This window comes from Mastigoproctus giganteus, chromosome 11, assembly GCF_048544385.1.
Source record: "Mastigoproctus giganteus isolate SK-2022 chromosome 11, ASM4854438v1, whole genome shotgun sequence".
Classification (NCBI taxonomy): Eukaryota; Metazoa; Arthropoda; class Arachnida; order Uropygi; family Thelyphonidae; genus Mastigoproctus; species Mastigoproctus giganteus.
In genome coordinates this window covers 143,896,522-143,920,237 of record NC_143585.1, presented here as the reverse complement: position 1 = coordinate 143,920,237, position 23,716 = coordinate 143,896,522, and the positions used below count along the sequence as shown (strand labels likewise).

Genomic DNA, 23,716 nt, shown 5'->3' with positions numbered 1-23,716 from the left:
TTAGCAATCACGGGCTTGAAACGCGATCACTCAAAGCACGTGTACTTATGCCCTCTTGGACTGACCACTCGGCTACTTTAACGAAACAAGGGGTTTCTAATAATCAAATGCATTCTAATTATTCAATTAATAATTATCTCTTTGGTAACAAAACATTTTGTTGAAAACTCTGTAGCGGTGTTCGCAGATATATTCGAATGTTGAGTTCGGTATTCTTTTAATGCAATACATATCGAAAGCAGAAGTTATCTTTCGAATTAAGCGCGGAGGGTAGTAGGAGAAGGAATCCTCACCGCCTCAGCTCGAAATCGACCAATTCTGCTTAATCAAGTGGGATTTGAACCCTTAAAAATTTAATTAGTTTCACGCATTTACTTTTTTTTTTACCATCCTGTTTAAAAACATTTCTACATTATAAAACGCACCTCTTGCATTCATCTTTGTGCTACAAAAAACTGGTAAGCGAAACCAAGATTAAGATGAAATCTAAATTGGAGTATCGTCGTGTCAACTTAGCCCATGAAGAAGCATGTGGGCATCTGTGAATATAATTGCACCTTACTAACTTTTTTACAAAATATATATATATATATATATTTATATCACTCTTCTGTTTGAAATTCCACATTCGATTTTGCCAAGTGATTAGTGCTTGAAGGCACATATTTCGTCAAAGCCATCCTCTCAATGTCTCTCGAAATTGATCTTGATTTAGTAATGCTTCTACAAAGTCTGATTCAGTTAAATATGTGGAACCAAAATATCAAATACCAAGAAAGGTGGCTTTTTTTCTCAATTAGTATACGGATCAACAAATTTCTGTGATGACACGAGTTCAGTGGAAGGCGTGGTCTGTGGTTAACAATTTCTATCTCGATTTAAAACGCTAATTCTCACGAGTGGTTAAACGCGAGGATACAAATGGGCACGCGTTTTCAGTGGCCATTAAACATGGTATAATATTCTTGTATTATTTCTATCTTGTGAACTCTTCTAATCCTATGGGGTTGTCCTGGAATATAAACAGAAAATTTGTTTAATATTGACCTCTTGAAAACGGCTGAAGTTTCTGATAAACATTTTTGGGATTAAAGAAAAAAAAACAAAACTTAAAGATTTCAACTAATTTATTGAGACATTCGTCTCAGTCACGCTATTGTGGTTCTTGCATAGTACGGCTAAGTCTTACATATACAGTGTGACGTTCAGAATGTAGTTTAGCTAACAGGGAAGAAGAAAAAATTGATTGAATTATGCCATCACTGGGAATGTATTCATTATTCGGCATGAGCGCTACTTACAGTTAATAAGTCCATAACACAAAAATGGTTGGAATGCTGCATGATTTAACTCGCCGGTGAGATGGAATCTGCACCTTTTAGAAAATCCAAGCCAAGAATCGCATGAGATAGCCCCGGTAGTAATGAAAATCATCGATATTATTCAAACATTTAGAAAATATTTCGAATCCGTTTGGTCCACTCCTTCCAAAGGAGGATAAAGGGAGAAGAGCTTGATACGCAAAACTTTCTGCATTTTGAAAGAGTGCAAAGACACTCCTGTTGTGTGCGTCCAGGATTAACCTAACGGTATGATGCATCTCATCAGACCGGGTGGCCAACCATCGTCAATCTCTCTCTACAAATAATGTCTTAGTGCATGATGTACAATTCCGTTAGATCGCTCTAACAATACTTGTGGTTATGGAAGAGCGCCGAATGCCTTCTGGATATCTGCAGATAATGGACAAGCACGTTTTCATCGATTTTCCTATGTCCTTTCTCCACGAACAAGTAATCTGCCCTTCTGTTATCAGAGATTTGAATATACTTTATTGTATGTTCAAATCTCTGAAAAACAGAAAATAAAAAGTAAATTACTGTCTGTTGTTGCTTGTAATCTTTTTAAGTGGTTTGAAATTGCGTATTGTCATCATCTTGGAATGCAACGACACTGAACTTCGATGTTGCTCATCCTTTGAAGTCTGTACTTGTATACATTAACAGGAGGTTAACGTGAAGGCTGATATATTCCCTTCTAAAGATACTGAACATGGAAATCTAATTCAAGAGCATATGATAAAAACTTTGCCTTCGTCCAACAATCTCATGGTGAAGAGTATGACATTTGCCTGTTCTTTCTGATTATTTAATAATCTTACCTTTAGTCCCAAAATCTGTCATTTTAGGGATGCATTTCGACTTTCATCGTGGCATGTGTAATCCAAGCGTGATGGATCCATGTGATTCTTTCACAACGTTCTCTGCGCAGAAGAAAATGATTATTTCTAAAGGCCCTTCTTCTGTGGGGTGGAGGGTTGAAGAATTTTATAAAGACATCCCATTGCTCTCCCGCTGATATTCTCTCGAAGATTTCCACAATTGCATTGTAATACTGTTTTTTCCATCCACAGCTAATAAGCTTAGATAAACAAATTTATGACATTTCAAAAAGGGGCTTTCTTGGTCTTTGACCATAATAAAGTCAGATGCACTCAAAAATTCAGTTTTTTTGTTTGGTACGTGAAGTGGAGAATTGTTAGTGTACCAAAGTATTTCGGCCAGACACAGATTACGATTTTTTCTTAAATCTTTTGTGTCATTAATACACTAAGTGGACTCCCATTGGAAGGGTTTTAAGTATTTATTTCTTTATCGGTTTCTAGTTTTGTTTATAAATATTTTCATTTTAATCTCCCCACCTTTTTTTAGTTCGTTTATTCCAACACCTTTTCTTCCCTGCGAGCGGATAGGAGGGCGTTTAATATTTGATACGTCATCGGCCCGAAAAACATGTCATCAAAGTTTATCCATTACAAATCTTTCTTCTCAGCTGTAGGGTAAATGTTTTACGATAAAAAAAACGGTACACAATCTAGTGTAATGTACGAAAAAAAGTAATTAAACGTTGGAAACTGTTATCGAGGTGCGATGCGAGTTAAAATTGAATGTCTTCCCATTACCGCGGCATCAGTAAAAGTCATATCTACATTACGTAATCAAAAACAAACGTAAATACCGCTCATCCCTAAACATGATTAATTATGGCCTGTTTTCCTATCCATCCCCGCCATTGTCAGCCAACGAATAAGATAGGGGGAGAGAGAGAGAGAGAGAGAGAGAGAGAGAGAGCTCTACCCAACTTAATAATAATGCCCCAGCAGCCATAATTTTTCAAAACCCGCAACTCAGTTTTTTGATACGTGATTATACAGCTATGTAATTAGTAGCCAAAAAAACTTTTGTGTGCAGAGACAAATAAAGCTTATCAACGGTGAACCGGGGGGAAAGCAGAAAAAAAAAGAAAAAAAAAAAAAAAAACAGACTGAGCAAAACAGTGAAGTACTAAAACACAGGGCTGAAATGATTGTGGATGTTTTTGTGTGTGTGTGTGCGCGTAAGTCTCGCGGATATATACGGTACCAGCGAACATTTGTAGAGCACCCTCTCTCTCTCTCTCTCTCTCTCGTCTTTCTGTGGCGCCGCTGCCGCTGATAATTTACCTTAGCTTGCTTGATAAGCTTCCAGGTGAGTGGTGAAGGGTTTGAAACAAAAATTGAACGGTGGAACCTTCATCAGTTTTATAATGACGTTGGAGGCCCGGCATAAAGCGGATGCTGGGTACCTAGTCTTTGTATAATACATTTCTTTCACAGTTATTATAGGAAGAGCAGTCATACCAGAGTTGGCAAAGTTGAGGTGGAAATGGGGAACGAGGGGGGGGACAGAGTAATGAATCTCTGCGTTCCCAATATTAATGTTTCAACGCGGCCTGGCATAAATGAGCCCCAGTAAATTGAATGTGTACGCCATTGCGTTAGTGATGTACATTCCAAATGAATGCCTCTCCAGTAATTAACGTGATGCTTCTGTTTCTTTCGCTGGAAGGTGAAAATTGAAGTTGCAACATCAATTACGCCAAGTGGGAACGCATCACACACGTGTCGACGACTCGAAGGAGTTCAAAAGGCGATCATCAATAATGTACCTCCTTCTGCAACATTGCCATTATTTACCGCTAACATTCTGGCCCGCTACTTGCTCCGTCTTCATCTTTCATATTGTTATAATGCGTTTACCTGCCACCCCGCTCGGTCGGCGCATTCTCTGCACGTGCTGCTGCTGCTCGCTGCCCGCGCGCGCGCTAAAAGTCCCGCTAATTTCAATGTGCACGTTCTCATAATCCACCCCTCTCTGCGCTGTCTTTAAACTGAGGAGCGAAGTGTAGAAATCAGGTGATGGCGCAAAAAGTAATAACTCCCCCACCCCCACCACTGTCCCCTCCACTTTCTCCCTCAAATTCCGTACCCATCTCCCTTTGTAAATTAGTAAAGTTCTAACATTTTTTCTTTCTTTCTTTCGAGTTTCATTTTCGATTTCATAAGTTTTCGTCATTTGTGAGACTGGGCATTGATTGTCAATGAAGGCCGACCAAAGAAAATAGTTGGATGGCAGAAGATAATTACAAACTCTTGGAGAACTTTCTAAACAAAATTATATGACATCTAAGAGTTTTTAACCTTTTTGGAAACGAGGGGGAAGCTGAGAGGTGGTGGTGGTGGGGGAGGAGGGGGATGAGCGGCATTTGGTAAAATGTTTTTTCTCTTCTAAATGCATCCCTAACGTTTTCATCTGATGGGTCACTTACAGATAAAATACGAAAGATTTTTTAGAAGAAACTAACACATTCCTTTGGAGTAACTTTTCTTAACGATTGTCTCGGTGTTGCGGATGCTGGAAATAATTCCAGCCACTTTTTTTTTTTTTTTTTTTTATTGATTCTTCGAGTGATATTTTTTTAAATACCAATGGCGAAGTTCTGCCAATGTGTATGTTTTTCAGAGATATGCGACTGAACAGGACAAGTTATTCCATCTTGGGCACAAGAGGTTATTCGAAAGGTAATTTAAGGTCGCGCGTTTAGAGTTCGGTTTGGACATGGTCAGAGGATTCAAGCGCTTATTTCTCTCGTCAGAAAGGACAAATAACTGTTTGCAATGTCTGTCTCTCTGATATGATCACAGGTCAAATAGAGTTAAAAAGCGGAAATGGACATTTCCGCAATACTCAAAGAATAAGGAAATTTTTAAAGCAATTAGCCACCTATTTAAACGTTACCACCCAGAATAGGGTGGTAACATTTTGGGTGTTACCACCCTGAAGACTTTAAATGCAAGTACAAAGGAGTTCCCTTAGTGTAAACCAGTCGGGTCCACAACAAAATATATTGTCACGGACCTGACTGGTTTCCTCCATAAGGGAGTTCACGATGTCTAGCTCCCTACAATTCCTTCAATAGGAGAGTCGAATCGTTCAAACAAACCCATCACCTATTGTGGTAGTGCTTCAACCCTTTCTATTTATATAGAAGAGAAGGCTGCATCACCATTTATTCAGGTATTCGACAATCTGTGTTTTCTTTTTCTTCTGAATTTTCATTGTGCTGGGCTTTGAAAACATTGGACTAACTGTTCGAATGGTCAAAATTCTTTTTAAAGGATGTTCTATCGCAGTGGATTGCCCCTACCAAATGTTTTAGAAAGATATTTGGTGGGGATACGATATACGACGTAAATTAAAGAAAAATGATGATTCAAACGAAGAAGGAAATTAGACGTTAGTGTCTCAAGAAAGATTAGAAGTGCGCTTATAAATTATAATATCCGTTCGTGGTTGTTTGACGTTTTTCTACTCCTACCTTCCTTCCCAATTCACCCTCAATCTGGTGGACATCTTTCCTGTTGATTATTTCATTCCGACCCATCTTTAATGTTGTCCTCTATCTTGTATTCTCATGTGCCATACCCTTCATGTTATTTGTTTATTTAAAATTCTCATTTCGCCCTCCACGTTCCCAGAATCACCTTGCTGTCTTGCCTACTATAAATACAGCCGAACTGTACTTATGTTATACAATAGACTGAATGGCCCTATTTTTAATCCCCCCCCCTAAAAGACATGTTTGGCTGACTCTGATCAGAGCAAGTGAGCTGCTTTAGAATACAAATAGCGGAGTTTACCAGTTACTTTCATAACCGATTGAAAGCATCAAAAGATGTGAAGCATTAACATCACCTCCAGTACCCCGAGGCGACTTTATGGTTAGGGGTAAACGAAGCAGTGGCTTCCCCCATTCCAAAGGCTTCTTTGTTTATTACGGTTAAATAAATTCAATAATAAGGTTGATACAAAGATCCAAACTTGGTAGTCACTTGTTCTTTTAAGAAAATGGTTTGGTAGTTGTACTCCTACGTGAGGATAACACTACAGGAGACTTACGAGAAAACTCACTTTGGAATGAGCTACCAACTTTTTTGAGATCCCTGGAAACAGATTTCACAAAAGTAATTATGCCTAACTCGACTAGGCCCTCCACATACCAGGGAGGGAGTATCATTGAACTCCCGGTTTCAACTAAATCATCGATACTCATCTCCTCATTTACGGGAGTATACATTGTGTAATAACGCGGATGTCGTTTCAATCAATTTACAATCTCATAAAGAAATTGTTTCAGTTGGGTTTTATATTTATTAATTGTAATACTTCTGTCTAGTGTGGGATTCACGGGTTTGGAAACCCGTGAATTTCTTTATTTCATAGCGCGTTCGCTTCACCATGTCCGCATGTAACAACTAGACTCCCAGTTGGTGGATTATCGTAAAATTTTATATTTGAGCCTTTTGAAAATATTTGTCGAGCCATTGCAAATTTCATTAAAAGTGAACCATTAGAAGCCAATCTCTTTTTCCCATATATTTTGTATGGAAAAAAGAAATGCGCGAATTAAATGTAGTTTTGTTATGTAAGACTCGTCAACGTTGGTGTCTCTTGGGGACAGTAATAAATATTAAAGAACGCTTAATAAAACTCTAGAGTTATAATCTTAATAATTAATTAAGACAACTATATTTACTTTTCCCTTTTATTAATCATAGAAAAATTCAAACTCATCCTAAATGTAACCAACTTGTTTATTAATTCCTGGCCTTGAATACTCAAGAGTATTCATTTACCGGATTCAGCCAAATATATTAAAAGCGATACATTTATTGTGTTTAATACTTTTGTGCATATGATGCAAGCTCATACAGCATCAGCCAAAAAAAAAAGTTCCAATTCTCTTCAAAAGTTTGTCCAGTTCCTCCTCGAATTTATTTAAGTCCTCAACGATCGATGGAAGTTTTTTCCAGCAATCAATTACCCGCACATCTATTCGACAACTTTCTTTCCTTAATTTGAATTTATGCCCCCCTCAGGTGCGGAATCTGAGCAAGCGGAAGAATCCCATCAGAATTGAACCTGCTCAACCCATTCAAGGCCGTATACACCTCAATCAGATCGCCTCGCAGGTGCCCAGTCTTCAGACGCTGCAATTTGCAGAACTTAAGCCTTTCTTGGTAAGACCACCCTTTGTTTCGGCAGCTATACATCCTTCCTAAATCGAGGCCTCCAGATCTGTATTCAGTACTCAAGATGTGGCCTGGCCATTGCCTTATGCCTGCTAGCAAAGTTCCTGTTTGATAAGACGCAATGAGCTGCTCTGAAAACTCTTCATATCTGACTGCACAGTTACCCCCAGGTCTTTTTCATCCTCCACTACCCCGAGCGTAGTACCGCACAGTTGGTACTCGGGGTTACTGCTACCCATATGGAGTACTTTCCATTTGTCAACGTTAAACTTGAGTTGCCACCTCTCAGCCCAACTCTTCCGGATCCTGTTTCAACTACGAGCTGTGCATGGTCCAATCATTTCAAACCTAGTCTAGGAGAGAAGAAATAAAATAATAAACTTATATTTTTATTACGATATATGGCGGGGATGCTAAACATTGGCTGGCACCACCTAAAACGCAATAAGTGTAAAATAATGGTATTTTTATTCGGGAAGAAAACAAGAAAAAAATAAAGTCTGTACCCAAACCGATATCATTACCGATTTGAATGGCCAAAGATGGATTCTCCTAATGCGTAGCGTGGTAATTAATGGGGTGAAAATAATAGGAAGGAAAAGAGGAAATTTGGGGAAAAAAATCAATTAAACTGACCACGTGTTGTTTTGGACGTATCAGCAACTGACTATGGCGTAGGCTTTTCTGGCATAACCTGAACAGCAATTTATTAGAATATCAGTCTGCAGCTGCTTGCATAACGCTGCGGTTTCTTTTTATCTTTAAAGTTTGTCAGGTATATTATGATTTATGTTTAATTAACGTCTGTATAAAAATCACATCGTGGATGCTTCTGATTTTAATCGTGTTTTAGGGATAAAAATGTATCTTTTGTTTTAGTAATCAGACTATTTTTTAAGTAGTTCTTACCGTTTGCGCTCACCTTTAAAGATATGTACACGCACGTACACTTGTATGGTGTATCTGTTCAGGACTATTCTCGTTCTATTCTCGTGTTCAGGACTTTATTTCGGCTAAGAAACGTAAGTATTTGCAAAGGTGACGTCGACTTAACAGAGGCTCTTCGTTTCTAGAAAAATCGCTTAGATGCGAATTTCAGAACAAAAAGAGAATGGGCACGTAATATATAAATGCGGGGCTGCTCAGCATGGTTATTTGCCGAAAGTGTTTGAAAGGAGGATCATTCTCGTGACCACAGGGAAAACAAGCCGGGTTTCCATTACCTCCACGATATAGAGAATCACATTTGATTGAGTTTCATGAAGCAACGAATGTAATTTATGAAAAAAAAAAAAAAACATTTAATATTTACACCTAACTTGAAAACGTTTGCTCTCTTGCATGAACTCTAATGGAAGGAATATGTAATCGCCCTAGAACAAGGAATTTTTAGAACCGCACTAAGTTATTTTGCATTAAGTGCGGATATTTCTGGGATGAAAAGCCGTCTGAGACCAACCAACTTGCTCGTCCAGGTTCAGGCATCGCACAGTCCCTTCTGATTTTCATCTTTCATTTATTTAAAAAAATATAAGGTCTCACCTAATAATGTCCAACATGATACATTTCTGAGCCATTGAAATAAATCTTCCATTAAGCGACAATACGCGTTATGTTAGCTGAACTACTTAAATGAGAATGTCCCTAAATTTGATGGGTGACCATGTAGTGAGCTAATCTGCCTAAATTTCTACAATGGCTTTGCATAAAAGAAAATTACCTTACTTGTCAATCAGTCCCTTAGCTCGTTCATTACTTCCATTTTAGTCTGAGAAAAAGATCAAAACTTTTCTAACGTGGTTCTAGTTCGTTCCTTGGAACCAGCTTTATTGAACAACTTTAAAATAAAGATCACTTCCCAATAGAAGAGTATGTTGCGGCTGCTACAGCTAGGTCTGTGTCTTCAGTCTAACTCGAATGGAGTTTGTATAAAATTTCTTGGCCGCTGTTTTACGTAAGCATGTACATTCGAAATGACAGCTCTACTGAATTCTACGTGTGTGCTGCTTTTTGAAGGGAGATTCTGAAGATTGAGAAAAAAATTACAAGAGTATAACTTTTAACAGCCTTGAAAAACTATTTGCATTCGCATATATTCCGAATACAGTTTTTAAAACACCGTAAACTAATTTTGTTATTTTAAAGTAGTAGTAGCAGAAACTTAGAATTTTATTAATACGTGTATCGCGTGATACGCTTTATTTATTCATGGCTCATGACATCCTTCATGCGCGTGGTAACTGAATGCTACTTTCTATCTTCGTTGCTACTCCGAATTTGAAACCAACGAGTTATTCTCAGACTTAAAATATCCACTCAGTGTGTGTCAAGTTCGGCAACCATTTCTTGTAGCTGCTACTACCGCCATCTGTCAGATCTCGTGGTAAATTCAGGGGACGAGAACCTCAATTGCTTTAACAGGTTTTTCTTTTAGCTAGCCTCTGTTGGCTGACTAACTAGAGGAAGGGTTACGCTGTCCGAGCAATTTCAGTGCTTTATGAGGTGCAAACGTACACGTTTAGGAAGAGGAAAAATGAGGAATGAATTCACTGTCCCCACGATATAATTTGAGGAGAAACTCCGTTACAACATATTAAATTTACCCAAGTACACGTGAGAAATCGGGCTGAACTGTGTATTTATTTATTTTGACGTTAAAAACGTTTTTACTGGCATCATTCCAAACTTTGTAACGAAAAAGCGTTACGAAAATATACTCCTGTTTAATCTATCTTCTACAGGACCAAATTTAACGAAATTTTGCACGGAGCTTCATCTTAGCTCTATACTAGAGGAAAAGCTTTCAAACCTCTAAAAATTGCAGTAGTTTTTCCAGGATAGCCGAAAATATGATCAAGGAAATTTTCTCACTGGATAATGTGAACGTATAGCATATCTTTGGAAAGCTAAGGAATTTATAAACAGAAATATTACGGTTTTAAGATACAAATAAACTTTCGAAAACGCATCTGGTGTTTTCAGATTGAATGTAATTTTGTTCTTTACAATTAAACTCTGAGGCTGGGAAAGAGTTTATGAAAACATTCTTCAACTTGGACATGTCATCAGATCTTCGACAAATACTATACATAACTATAGAGGGTGTATTTAGTCGTGAACTCTTCAATGTAAAAATTATATATCGTACTTTAGTCATCACAGACCAATACTTTCAGTAACCGATATGTAATTATTATTAATAAAATAAGTACTCCGAGTCTGACTGAATAGGAGTGTAATCAGACCAGTTGCAGCACCGCAACCCAATAACGTTACTTATACTCGTGTCTTTCCCCCTACGAGGGCAAATTCCTCGACCCTGACCGAGAGAGTGCCTAGCTAATGTTTCTCTTCTGATTTCACTGTTCTCTGAGGCCTGAGAGGGTGTATTAGCTCGAGTTGGGCTCTGAACATAAATTTCTTATTTACATCTTCCTCGAGCCCCAAACAACAGTTGTTAATAAGGGTGGGCAGCGCGTTATTTAAATTTATTTTTATTTATAAGACGCCAGTGGCGCTTATTTCTATTAACATCGAACCCAGTTAAGGTGAGCGAGAAAATAATGCGAGTGCCACCTAGCGGAGAACAATAAGGTGCTCTGTGGAATGATTGCGAGGTTTACTTCCGTATCGTGGAAGGAACGCGTTCTTAATGGGGCTACGAGTGGGCTGAAAAACACTGAGGGACATTCTTCGTATAACGTGGGATGCATCACTTGTCACCTCAAGCATTCTGTCACCAGCGGGGACTGATGAGACGGTGGGGTCTTCCCTGCTCGCTATTCATCACCTCCGCCTTCACGTGTCACTCTTTCATCCAGCCAGACCAGTGGGTCCTCTCCCGTTGCTCCCTCCATCTCCGCGCAAACAATAAGGTGCGGGGGGGAGGGGGGACCGAACCCGAGCTACTTGATTAGGTTGGTGATGAGTCGGGAGGGTGGCACGGCAGGATTCATCACGGCGGTAGCGGGCAGCTGGCCGCTGCATTCACCGACCGTCACGCAACCTAGTGTACCAGGTGTCCCGTTCTCACCGCCAACACGCGCTACGCAGAACACACAGAGAAGCGCCACTTCCCGCCAATTCCCCGTTCTATTCATATCGTTGTTTCCTTCTGTTTTTTGTCTTCTTTATGTTTGTTTGTGAAAGTTTCTCGCTGCGTCTAACTAACGTAAGAAGATAATGGTATCTGACTGGAATATTCCCCTTTGATTTCGCTACGAAAACATGTTGCTCGCGATTGGATTATTCAAAAACTACTTCTGGCCGCCGCCGCTTTTTGTTTTGTTTTTTTCTCTTCTTGATCCGCGGCTAACATGAAGCGTTTTGGATAGCGTGACTAATATTTTAGACGCGCGTGCTAGTTTAACTACTCCGTCATTCATTGTTACCCAGCCTGACATATCCCCGAAAGTGGCCTCCGTTTCCTTCAAATGCTCACAACGATGGGAGTAATACGGACTGCATTTCCGAGTATACATCGAAGCCGTGTTTTTTTTTTCTTTCTCTTTCTTCCTCTACTCTTCACCCCCCCCCCCCCCCTTCTCCAGAAACACACGAAAGGAAAAACACATCTTTATCTTATCGTTGTCCGCGCAATAATTAAAATGAATGCGGGATCCGTGTTCAGTTCCACTTCGAGAAATGAAATGCGGCTGGAAAGTGCCTTAAAAAGTGCTAACGAGGTGCTCGCACTGTGGAGAATTTGATGCTCTGCTGCCTTCTCTCTCTCTCTCTCTGAGGTTTATTTTGCGTTCCGCTCCACTTTTAAGCGAGGTCCACTTGTCAGTGCGCGCTCGGCATTGAGCCTCCCTTATGCAGCGCCAGAAAATTATTTATGAATAATTAAATAAATAATTTTATTGTCGATTTTGTTACAAAGACCAGCCTTCTTTCTTTTGCCCTATTTGAGCAGGGAAGGGACGGATGGAAAGTTGTGTTTAAATCTGAACGACACGATGTCCAGACTGCCGTATTATCGGAAGTTAAGTTTAAACACGACGATGAATTTCGTGAACGATTTTAGAGATTGTTGTTTAACCGTTTCAGCAAACTGAAAATATTTAAGGATGAGTTAATAAATACATCGTAAATACTATAGTTAAAAAGGGACCCGGGTTCAAATCCCGTCAGAGACTGGACTTAGCCCCTTCAATTGGTATTGTACATAGCTGAAGATACCGCGGCTCTTCCCCTTGGTCCTTGAGACTGCCACAGACATTCTCAGGTATGGGTTGCTATCGAGGAGTCTAAAATGCTGATGGAACTGAAATTCAGTCCACTTCAGTCAAGTGGCAACTTGACTGAAGTGGGCTGAATTTCGGTGAAGTCCTGTCATTCTGCGACCAAATCCTCTCCTTGAACCTTCACTTTGGTGGGATTATAAGTAACTTCCCTTGTGCAAGTACTGAAATATGATACAGGCTCATTTAGCAACGCCGCATGCGTTTCCCAGTGTGGTTGAGAATCTCCTTCCAACACTAGTCTTTGAGGGTCAAGTCTGTTGTTCAATCCAGAAATTCCGATAATATGGAGAAGATGCAGAACAAACTGTAAATTCCCTGCGCTTTGGCGTTCTGCTGATAAAAGTTATAAAAATAGAGTAATAAGACCAGACACTCTCCAGCAGTTAAGGTCTGAGTACTCATTGGATTTAAAACTAAAAGCCTAAGGTCTTATTTCACCGAGAACATAAGAAAGTGAATCTTCTGGAAGCGATACTTACAAATCCAGCTAGTTCACATATAAATATCTTCTGTTTATACTGGAGGGAGATGATTTAAGGACCTGAAAATAAACAACACATGACCACGCTACCATCAAGTGTGGTTTCCGTTCTACCCTTCATTCCACATAAAATAATTTCGAATCATTATTAAGTGTTCTCTGAAGATTTTTCATCCCGGCGCCATTTTCAAGCACCTTCTATCGGTGTTTTCCCTAGGCTAATGTTCCCGGGGGGGGGGGGGGGGCTGTTCAGTTGTCTTGAAGCCGAAGTTTTCTTCTTAAAAAGTTGTGAACACTGACGCCAACAAACCATATACATTTTTCACAATAACGCGTGCTGTTCAATACAGATAATTATATACTCTTCTTCGAGTTTCTTTTGGAAAATCTGCAGAAAATGGTTTCATGGTTTGAGTTGCAAATAGAAATGCATCGTCAGCCACGAGCACATACGGAGTTAACAGATCAGTTCCTAGAAGCTCAATCGGCTCTGGAAAATGCAAAAGTAATTTGCATCTACAACAGCCATCAAAATAATACTACTTGTCTCCTTAAAGTTAAAAAAAAGAAGCGTCTACTATTAAGCCAAAAAGAAAAAATGACCAAGGTATTGATGAAGCTTGTGATTACCATCTCTTTGCTTATTGAAGGCCTGAAGTGGTGAAACCCATGTTTAGTCTCAAGAGAAGAGCTCCTGCATCAAGCAATACGATTGATGTCTTCTGAGTTTACGATGGACATCATGGCGAGATCCAATCTTCCTTACATTTCGAGGATACAAATGTAAAAAAGTGGTCGTAGGCCGGCCACTAGATAGTCCACCGGATCGAACCTGTTGGTAACCATCCTGTATAATCTTGCCGCCTCTACTCTGCCGGATAGTAACTGGGGACATTGCATCGAGGCCACGTTATGTCAAAGAACTGGGTATATGAACATACAAGATGTCCCTCCTCCCACATCTTAGAAAAAGAAATTACGTGACTTTCTCTAATACTTATGAAGCTACGTGGGAACTTGAGCGGCCGATAGGATTCTTTGTATATTCAAGACGTCCTCTCCATTTATACACAAAGTACAGAAAGACAAAACATCGGACGATAGTTGACCCAGAAAAATGTGCTCACCCACCCCACATGAAGCGTCCATTGTAACGGGCACTTTTAACCTCATATTTGCATACACGAAAGCTAATAAAATATTACTGCCGCAGACAACAGTGTGCGGTCCATCTATAATGCACTAAAGTGGACACGTGGACATTAAACATACATTGGGCGGCTCTCTTTCTTGCCCGACACTGGACAACGTCAACTTAGTGGCCAGAAGCATCGATCTGCTGTTGAAGAAGCGTATTTTAATCGGTAATCATGCGCGTTCGTTTTGCATTCGTGTCGTTTTGCGAATTATCTTTCTTTTAATGACGTTTGCCCTATTCCGAAGACCGTGTAGTTATAATTTAATAACGAGAAGTGGACAGTAATTTTAAAGCTGAACTCTAGCAAAAAGAAATCAATGTTGGTCTGAACAGAAGGTTCTTGTATTATTAACAATGGCAATAAATGGTATTTACATCGCGTTGAAAGTTAAGTCCAAATCTGTGCCAAATTCATTAAACGCGCTGTTTTACCTTCAGGAAAGCTTCGGTTATTTAATTCTTGTGTCGCTGCCTTCTTTCCTTCGAAAGGTTTTTTTTTTTCGCTCTTCTAGAACTTTCAAGGAACGAGACGACATTTTGAAAGTTTCGCTACCGACTGTTTCCTCTGACCACAGACATCATCGTCTTGGAGATCGAGGGTCTCATGAATCCTTAACCATCCCCACTAAAAATTAATAGCAGCTGAGGCAGCATTAATTGGCTGCATCGCTTATTCCGTCGCGGCTGCAGAGAGGGCTGCCAACAGCTGTTACATCTTCAGATCAATCGAGAGGACTCCTCTTATAGATGGCCGTGCCAAAGGTGAGATTGACAGAATAGAAAAACCAGAGACGGAATAGAGCAAAAACTATCCCGCCATAAAAAAAAAGAAAAGCTGCGAGAAGGGGAAAAAAAGGAAATTAAGAAAAATACGCGAAAAATATACAATGAAAGAGGGATTGGAAAGTCGAAAAAAGAAAAAAAAATCGATGACAGCAATTGGAGAAAACAAAGAAGGATAGGAGACACTCACGTGATTAACTGAAGCATGGAAGGGGGGGAATCCATAAAAATGTGCCGAAAAGAAAATAAATTAGAACTCGAAAAAAGAGAAGGGGGATTCTTTCATTCAGATAGAATTAAAACGTGCATTTCACCCTTTAAAGTGACCCTGTCTTGGGTTCAGTTCAAAGGTGAGGAAAAATTATAGAGAAAGCTGCTCCAGGATTTTTTCTCCCTGTTCTCAGTCACTTATCGTAAAGATTTTGCTGCTAAGAAACTGTTTTTCAGTCCAGAAAACGCATACTCTTACAACTACGTAATCTGAAAGAATAACACCCGACGAATATATTTGTTTGTAAGATTAAATTAACTTGTATAAATTGAACTCTGTTACGAATAAACTACAATGTTTGTTCATAACAAAGTAAAAATGAATAGATATTCTCTTATTTACAAGGGGTTCACTAAAATCCCTTGTAGCAGAGCTGAAAATGATCCAGCCAAGCTGTTGGAAGATTCGAAGAAGATCAGATTCGAAGTTAACAAAAGGTATTTTACCTATCGGACCTCCGAAAATCTCATCCCTTTTGTTACATGCCCTTATCGTAAAAAGCCTCAGATGCCCAATAGTGCAAAGCAGAGATCACCACCATCACGCGGAAGGCTACTTGGAAAAAAAACGGGTTCTCTGCTCCTAATTGTATATATAATTCACACGGGAAGTTGACGTTATAGGTTGGTATTCTTTATATTTGTACAACCTTTTGGCAGCAGCCACTTCTTTGTAAAACGAAGCCAGTTGGCCGCCTTATCTCAATTCTAAGCATAAATGCGGCTAAACTCGGTTCCCGTGATGGATCGAGATAGGGCCGAAGATGAGTGATGTCTTCAACCCTACCGACGGTTGTAGGAAGTAGTGATATATTGCGGACTCGCTCCAAAAGCGCGTGCCCAGTGATCGCCACCTGCAGCAATTCAGTTTAAATGATGGCGAAGTTACAACATGACCTTCAGTGACTGATAAGGTGCAACTTCCCTCGCCAGTTGCGTACGTTGGACTCCCCTTTAACGAACAGGATTTTGTTCAAGAATTCAGGAGGAGCGAGAATAAAAGCGTGCGTTATGAAATATTTGAGGATTACGAGTGTAGCGACTGAATTTAATTTTCTTTTTTTCATGTTTCCCGTTTGGACTACATATACAAACAACTCGATATGCAGTTCCATCATTTAAGGGTAATCTAATATCCAAAAATATTATGTTATCTTTGAACTGCTAGCTGTGCATATTGCATGGTCGGTTTTGTTTTCTGGGACGAAAAAGAATGCAGCCATCACCAACTAATTGATCCGTTGTAAAAAAAACAAAGTCCATAAAACTTCGTCCCGTCGCTCTCTTCAGCGGATTTGTTTAGACAAGATTATATTTAAATTGTAACATTCATTGAAATCTAATGTGGGTTTATTAGAATATTAATTTGTTTTGCAGCCGCCAAATCTTTCCAGATGGCAGGATTCAATAAGGAATCCAGAAACGTCACCAATTATTACCTAGTTCTGTTGCGGGCGAGTTTAACTTTATGCAGTAGAATACACTAACAAATCACCCGGGGGGGGGGGGGGTTAATCAATGTATATTAATAAAATGTATGTTTGACCACGAGCTTTGTAACTACGTCATTTAAAAAAAATTGAGGTGGGTGAATGTTGTTTAGAGTGATCCAATCCATCTGTGGAATTGATATAAATCAGAAGGCTTAATTGTCGTGAACTTTATACAGAAATATACTACACATGATGTCAACATATTTATATTTTGCTAAAAATACTTCTGTTTTAATGCAGTAAACTCTAAAACTCCATGTATCTTACAAATAAATATTTAAGAATCCATGTAAAAACAAAAATGGCGACGTTTCTTTCTTTATGAGATGCTTGCAGTGTTTAAACTGCACAGACAATGCAATGCTCTTAATTCTCACAGCAGAACAAACTGGCATTGGGCTGCCTTCAGAAAGGGGGCCTCGCCAGAAAATTAATTGGCCACTTGTTTAAAAGATGAGACTACTGTGAAAGCCTGTTTCAGGACTAAGCGGTCTCTCATGATATAGCAGGTTGTCTATTAACAACACGCAAACAAAACAGTTAAAGTTGTTCGATGTGAACTGCCATGCAATATACAAAATCAGCTTTAAAGGCTGTAATACACCTAAAACTATCTGTTGAAAGTAGTGCAATACCAAGGCGAGTTCATTCTGCTGCCCGAAAGACAAAGATAATCATTGTAAATGAGTTCTTCCAAAACTCAACCAATAATACTCCCTAAAATCAGGAGAGTTTACTGTGTGAGTTAATTTGTTTTGATGTCTCGAATTTATCATTCTATATAAATAGATTTCATTTTGGTAGGAGCAGACACCAAATAAAAATCAGATTGTTCCAAAACATTAGTATTTCAATCCCGTTGTAAATCTGAAAGGGCACAACAGATGCTGAAAGTTTTGCATTTATATGACCACGCAATATGGTCTTATTGTCCAAACACATCTCCAAAAAAATTTCGCGAATTTTGGACATGTCTGGACAATAAGACCATGCCTCACCGTGGATACAAAATTGCTGACGAATCATTTGACAAACTTTCGCACTAACTGAACACAAAAGATCTGGAAAAACTACTTTTTAGCACATTCTTCAACTATCCACAGTCATATTATTACCAGCATAGATATTAACGCGTGAACTTGTTAAAATAAAAAAAGTTCCCATCTATTATAGATCCGAAGTTATGAACAGTCAAATTGATATCCGTTTCTCCCAACGGTCAGTGAGATTCCATTTCAAATCAATCGAAAACTCAGCTGTCCGAATTCGTGAAAAATTTGGAAAAGTACGCAAAAAGGCACTATTGGTATAAGCAATGACCGTAGATGGTTTGCACGTTCTAAAGAAGCCACTGATAGTTATGGTCAGCAAGGGGAAGACAAAAGATTTTGGATGATATGAAGAAGTATATTAACTATTTTAGACACATTCGATTGTAGGAAAACATTCCTCAAATGGGTATTCAAGTCGTTAGTGAGTGAAATTAAATTCTCCAAGAAGGAAATTTTTAAAGATCTAATAACAGGCGATGTGGCCAGGATCTTCCATTATAAATCTTTTTCTAAATGGCAGTACTCATAATTTCCAGTGAGGAAAAAAAAAAAATTATGGTCAGTGTTTTTGGGGCAAAGAAAGATCAAATTATAAATATGGAAAGGCATTCCCAAGCACTTGATAAGCTTATTGGACTAGAAAACAAAAACAACGGCTCTACAGGACACCAAGCCACACACTGCTCATGTGACTCAGATGAAAATTGCGGACCTTTGCCTCATATTGCATATAGCCTGGACTTGGCTCCGTGTGATGTTTTTTTCTATTTGGACATATGTTGAGATATCCTCGTGGAAAAACTTTTGAGTGATGAGGAGCCGGATTCAACAGAGCTCGTCCTTTTACCACAGTGCATATGTCAGTTGGAAAGAACGATGACAAAAATGTACACCTGCTTCTCAGTGTTTGTTTAATAAATGATATTGATAAAAAAAATAAATGTGTCCTTATACTTTTATGGCCAAAGAGGCATTACTCTTGGATCGACCCTTGTATGATTGTGAACATTAATATATTCACGGAGAACAAGATATATCAGCTGAATGACCAGCAAAGACTAGTACACTGTCTCACCACTTTATTAGAATCAAAGGTTTGGGATATATGTAAATAGAAGAAAGGGGTCATAAAGCCGCGTAACTCGACTGGTGCTCAGATAAGTTCACACGGATTAGTCGACAGACCAACTTATAGTAATACCTAGTAGTGAGTCAAGTAAATAGGAAGATGATGCTCTATTCACTCGACTACTTTTCTCGACAAAATTAAAAGAACAAAATGTTATTCATAAATATTTTATTGCGAATATTTGATATAATATCCCCAAGGGCTCACATTTTGTGAGTATGGGCTTGGCACACCCAGGGTCCTGAGCTGGATATCATAGTTCTCTTTTTTTGGCGATTCCATCTTTCTCTCTCTCAGTGTATTTAAATTTTTTTGGATAGTGCGGCATAAGCCTCAAGCTTCCTTGCACCATATGGCTAATAATAATAGGCATCCTGGCATGCAAAATATTCATGCCTATAAAAACACGGCGTGCAACCACATCACTTCATTCCTATTTTTCTTTTTGCTCAGTGAAATAGCTGCATCTCCAGTACTCAGGATGGCAGGTAGACTTAATGTGTCACACGCAGTGTCGTCTCGGTACTATGGAAGTAGTTTCAGGAGACAGGAACCATTACAAGAAGAGCTTGCCAAGGTCGCCCGAGGGCTACGTGGCTCTAACAGCAAGACGGAACCCTCTGATATCCTGTCATCATTTGTCTCTTGAGGCTACTGCGGTGAATCCAACCGAACTGTGTTAAGAAGGGTCAATTCAAGTGGACTTTATGCAAGGAAGTTAATAGTTTGTAATCCATTAACCCAAAACCACCGCACAGCTCGTCGAAACTGGTGTCATGAACATGCGACTTGGAGCCCTGACAAATGGGGTACAGTGTGTTCTTTGGTGAGTCCCGTTCTAGATGTTATTTCATCTGGAGACAACGAGGAATGCAGTACCATCCCTCCAACATCAGAGAAAGGGACACCGAGAACATATCCTCGAACCCTGGGTGGATTAAAATATTTAATTTTATTAAAAAATTTCTAAAGTAATGTACGATAACATGACTTGCGATTTTTTCTCAAGCATTGAGAATGAATTGATGATTTACCAATGTTGTATTATTTAAGGATCTTCTGAATAAGTTTAAGAAACAAAACAGAACCGCTCATGCGCATCTTTTTAATATTATTTCCTGGTCCAGAGGTTTTTATTCTCCTCTTTAAGAATATTTAAAAGTTCAGTGAATGAAAACACAAAAGTATTATCTTTATATAAAAAAAAATAAGACATCAGTCGCGTGTAGACGCTCACCGGAATGACTACTGTCTTCTTAACAAATGAAGATAGTCGCTCTCTCCCTTACTTGGCTATCAACGAAACCAGTGAACAGACGCAAACTGCCAAAACTGTGTGGACAGGATTATAAGTGTAATCTTCGCCAAACTACAGAACATTTAATCGGGAATATCACAAAGCGTCATTACTGTACCATGCACTAACGGGAGTAGGCGACCGTCACAGAAATCGCTGATTTATTGTCACCAACCAGAATATACGGTTGTCAGAGACGCACAGGAGGACACTCTGGTGATCCTGAAGGTGGTCAGAGACATCCAGAACTATTGCTTGTTTACCCCATGGACAGGTACTTTTAAGGTGCAACCATCCACCTTTCCAAAGGAAGTGTCTTCGGCCATCCCATTCCATTGAGCATCTGTGGAATAATCGGGAAAGCGTTCGTCAGCAAGTCTTCTGCACACAATAGCGGAAACTTCATTTTTGTTGCACGAATGTATCAGTGTTCCTCGTGTCACTTTTCAACACCCATAAAAATGATTGGAAATCTTCAGAAATCTTTAACCGAAGTGAAAGATTTCTGAAGAAATCAATTCGTCCCGCCGGCCCCAAATATTCTTGAGCAACTGCGAACACGTTGATATTGGTTTACTTTGTTTGCATTTCACTGACTTCGAGGCGTGGTCCAATTTTGATAGCAATAGAAAGTTAATTTTGTTATTCTAAATGAAAGTGAGTTTTCACGTAAGTATTAACTAAGTTGTGTCATTTCAAGTGTGGACAATACACACACATGTAAGTATTATATAAGAAGTGTCATTTGACCCCGATAGTAATATGCAATTTCTTTTCTCTCCTCCGCAGCCTGCAAACGGAAAGAAGAGCAGCAGCAGCAACAGCAAAAGAACCCCAACACCCCCAAGAAGCCCCGCTTGGTATTTACAGACCTACAGCGGCGCACCCTACAGGCCATTTTTAAGGAGACGAAGCGGCCCTCCAAGGAGATGCAGATCACCATATCGCAGCAGTTGGGGCTGGAGCTTAGCACAGTTGGAAATTTTTTCATGAACGCCCGAAGGCGCTCTCAGGACAAATGGCAGGACGAGGACAAGTCCAAGACATCCTTGTCGTCAATTAACCATGTGACAAGTTCGCTACCAACCTCAACCATCATTCCCCCAACCCCCACTGCTGCCGTCACCACATCGTAACCCCAGCTTCTGTATCGTCCTTTAGAGTTCTAGTCCTAGCAACTACCTGACTTAGGAATCCCAGATCCCCAACCCAAGGGGGAAAAAAGGAAACGAAGACGTCGGATTAGATTTTAAGCGCAAGGGCACATTGGTCTGTCGATGCACATTCTAGCAATTACTTGGTGTATAGTGTCGTCCTTGCATGCGGACTCCATGCCTGTAAACTAAACCTAATCCTCGCACAGCTGTACCCACCACTGCTGGTGCAAATCGCTTTTTTTGACTACGTCTGTTACTAAACCCAAATACAACTGGACAGGATTAGGCTTAGTAGAGAGCGAGAGCATTCAGCTCCCTACCAGAAGCAACAGATTTCTAACTTCGGTAAGAGACAGCTCAAGGTAGCGTCAGCTACACATCTTAATGTTATTCCCATAGGAAGGTCCGGGGAATGTATTTACAAGCGTAACATTTATAAGGTGCGTGTATAGTTCATGTAGGAATGTTCCTCCCTAGTTCGCCTATGTACTTAAGTCTCCCCGAGTAACAGCAATTAGTACCTCGACTCTATGACGTCACTACCAAAAGATAACGACTGAGGACGCACCCAACTGTGCAGCAGAATCAAAAATCGACCTGCCCCTACACAATTACTCTAATGTCCAGTGCAATTCACACATAGCGCTCCATTGTGAGCCACGAATATTAGCGACTTAATGTTGGTTTGATGCCCCATTATAATTTAGCGTAATATCAAAGAAATTCGGCAGCAGCCACGCTCGTTTTTCTTTGTTTCCCCTCCATCATTTCATCCCCTTAATGAATACTGTTGTTGTTATTGTTTCCGAAACCAAATCGCCAGCTTGGGAAGCTTGCAGCAAGGAAACTGTTTGCCAGTTAATTGCAGTTTTCGCCATATTTATCACTTTAGCATTCCATCTTGCCATTCCCACCCGAAGCCCATTCAAGCATTTCAAGCGTGGGTCGTTAATTATGCACAAGTCTCGGAAATTAGCCCTGAGCATGAAGCTGAGTTAATTAACTCCCATCTGCAGCCGATACAGTGTCACCGAAACCGCGGTGCCTCTCCTAAAGTTATATTATTCCAGCCAACAGCTTACGAAGAGACACATGTCCTTAGCAGCGAAAAATGGAATAACATTATGCTACTTAAACCAGCCTGTCATCGCCAGTGGAAGCTTCCATAACGTCCAACACGAGCTATGCTAAGTAGTACACCTCCGACTCCCGGTGCTGCTCGGACGACATCTGCACGCCCGTTATTTAGCGATAACCGGCACCTTGTTGCGCACAATTATGCCCATGTAAATGAAGTTAATATCGCAAGCTCTTTGTATCGGTTTACCCCATCTGATAAAGCAGTTTAAGTAGCTGGGAGAGAGTAAAGGTTTCGACCTAAGAAAGTTTAACAGAAATTTTGATTCATTAGGAGGTCACCAACAACCACTGGCTTCCTCTGCTCGTTCTTAGATTGTCTGGAAGCAAAGAAACTTGCTTAATTTCGACGCAACCAACTGAGGAAAAAGCGAGCGATAAAAACCCAGCATCAGGAATAAGAACTGACCTCACTGTTTCTCGCAAAGAATTAAAAGTAAGTAGAAAACTGTACTTGGCCAGATAGCTGGATGGATGCCAGTTAATAGGAATGTTCATTACGAAGATGATCGTCAGTGGGTTTTTGATTCCAGTCATTTTTGCTGCAAATATAGCAAAGTTCCATTGCAGAAAACCATAGTTAGCAACCTTATTTCTTAGCTTTGATCCATAACAGGTTAGGGGGGGGGGGATTTTGATTTGCGGTTTTCATTTGATGCAAAGAAAGGTTTTAAAGACATGATGTTTGATATGTGTTGTTCTAGTCAAACCTAGTCATCAAACCTTTTTGTAAGGTTGAACTAGTCATTACGGAATTTCGATTTTCAGCTTGCCGCGGTCCATTTAAATCGACAAAAAAGTACTAGCTTCCCCACCCCCCTGTCATTTAAAGTAAAGGGGGAACGTACTTCAGCTAAAGCCAAGAATCATAATGAAAACCACAGCACATTTTGCAATTTCTTGTTGTAGGAGAGCGATCACAACCATCAACAGATATGAAGGCTAACCTATAAGGTGACAACTCAGTCCTAACTGGAAAAGTTGCAATAAATTGTACAAATTCAAATAAAGCAACGAATGAGACAATTTTAGGGTTAATGTCTTTTTCCACGTTACTCCAAA

General features: G+C 39.7%; 1 protein-coding gene across 7 annotated transcripts in view; it reads left to right on the top strand.

Annotated features, from left to right (window-relative positions):
- Positions 1–23,447, top strand: part of LOC150078494 (one cut domain family member 2-like) — a 352,098-nt gene extending 328,651 nt beyond the window's left edge. For 5 of the 7 annotated variants that reach the window (XM_090385364.1, XM_090385362.1, XM_090385363.1 and 2 more), the window contains one exon: positions 21,150–23,447. In XM_090385364.1, coding sequence (XP_090241490.1) covers positions 21,150–21,496 — 347 coding nt within the window. In that variant the 3' untranslated portion in view covers positions 21,497–23,447. The remainder of the gene's footprint in view (positions 1–21,149) is intronic. The other 2 variants (XM_090385366.1, XM_090385365.1) reach the window with 1 other exon arrangement.
- Positions 23,448–23,716: the final 269 nt, after the last annotated feature.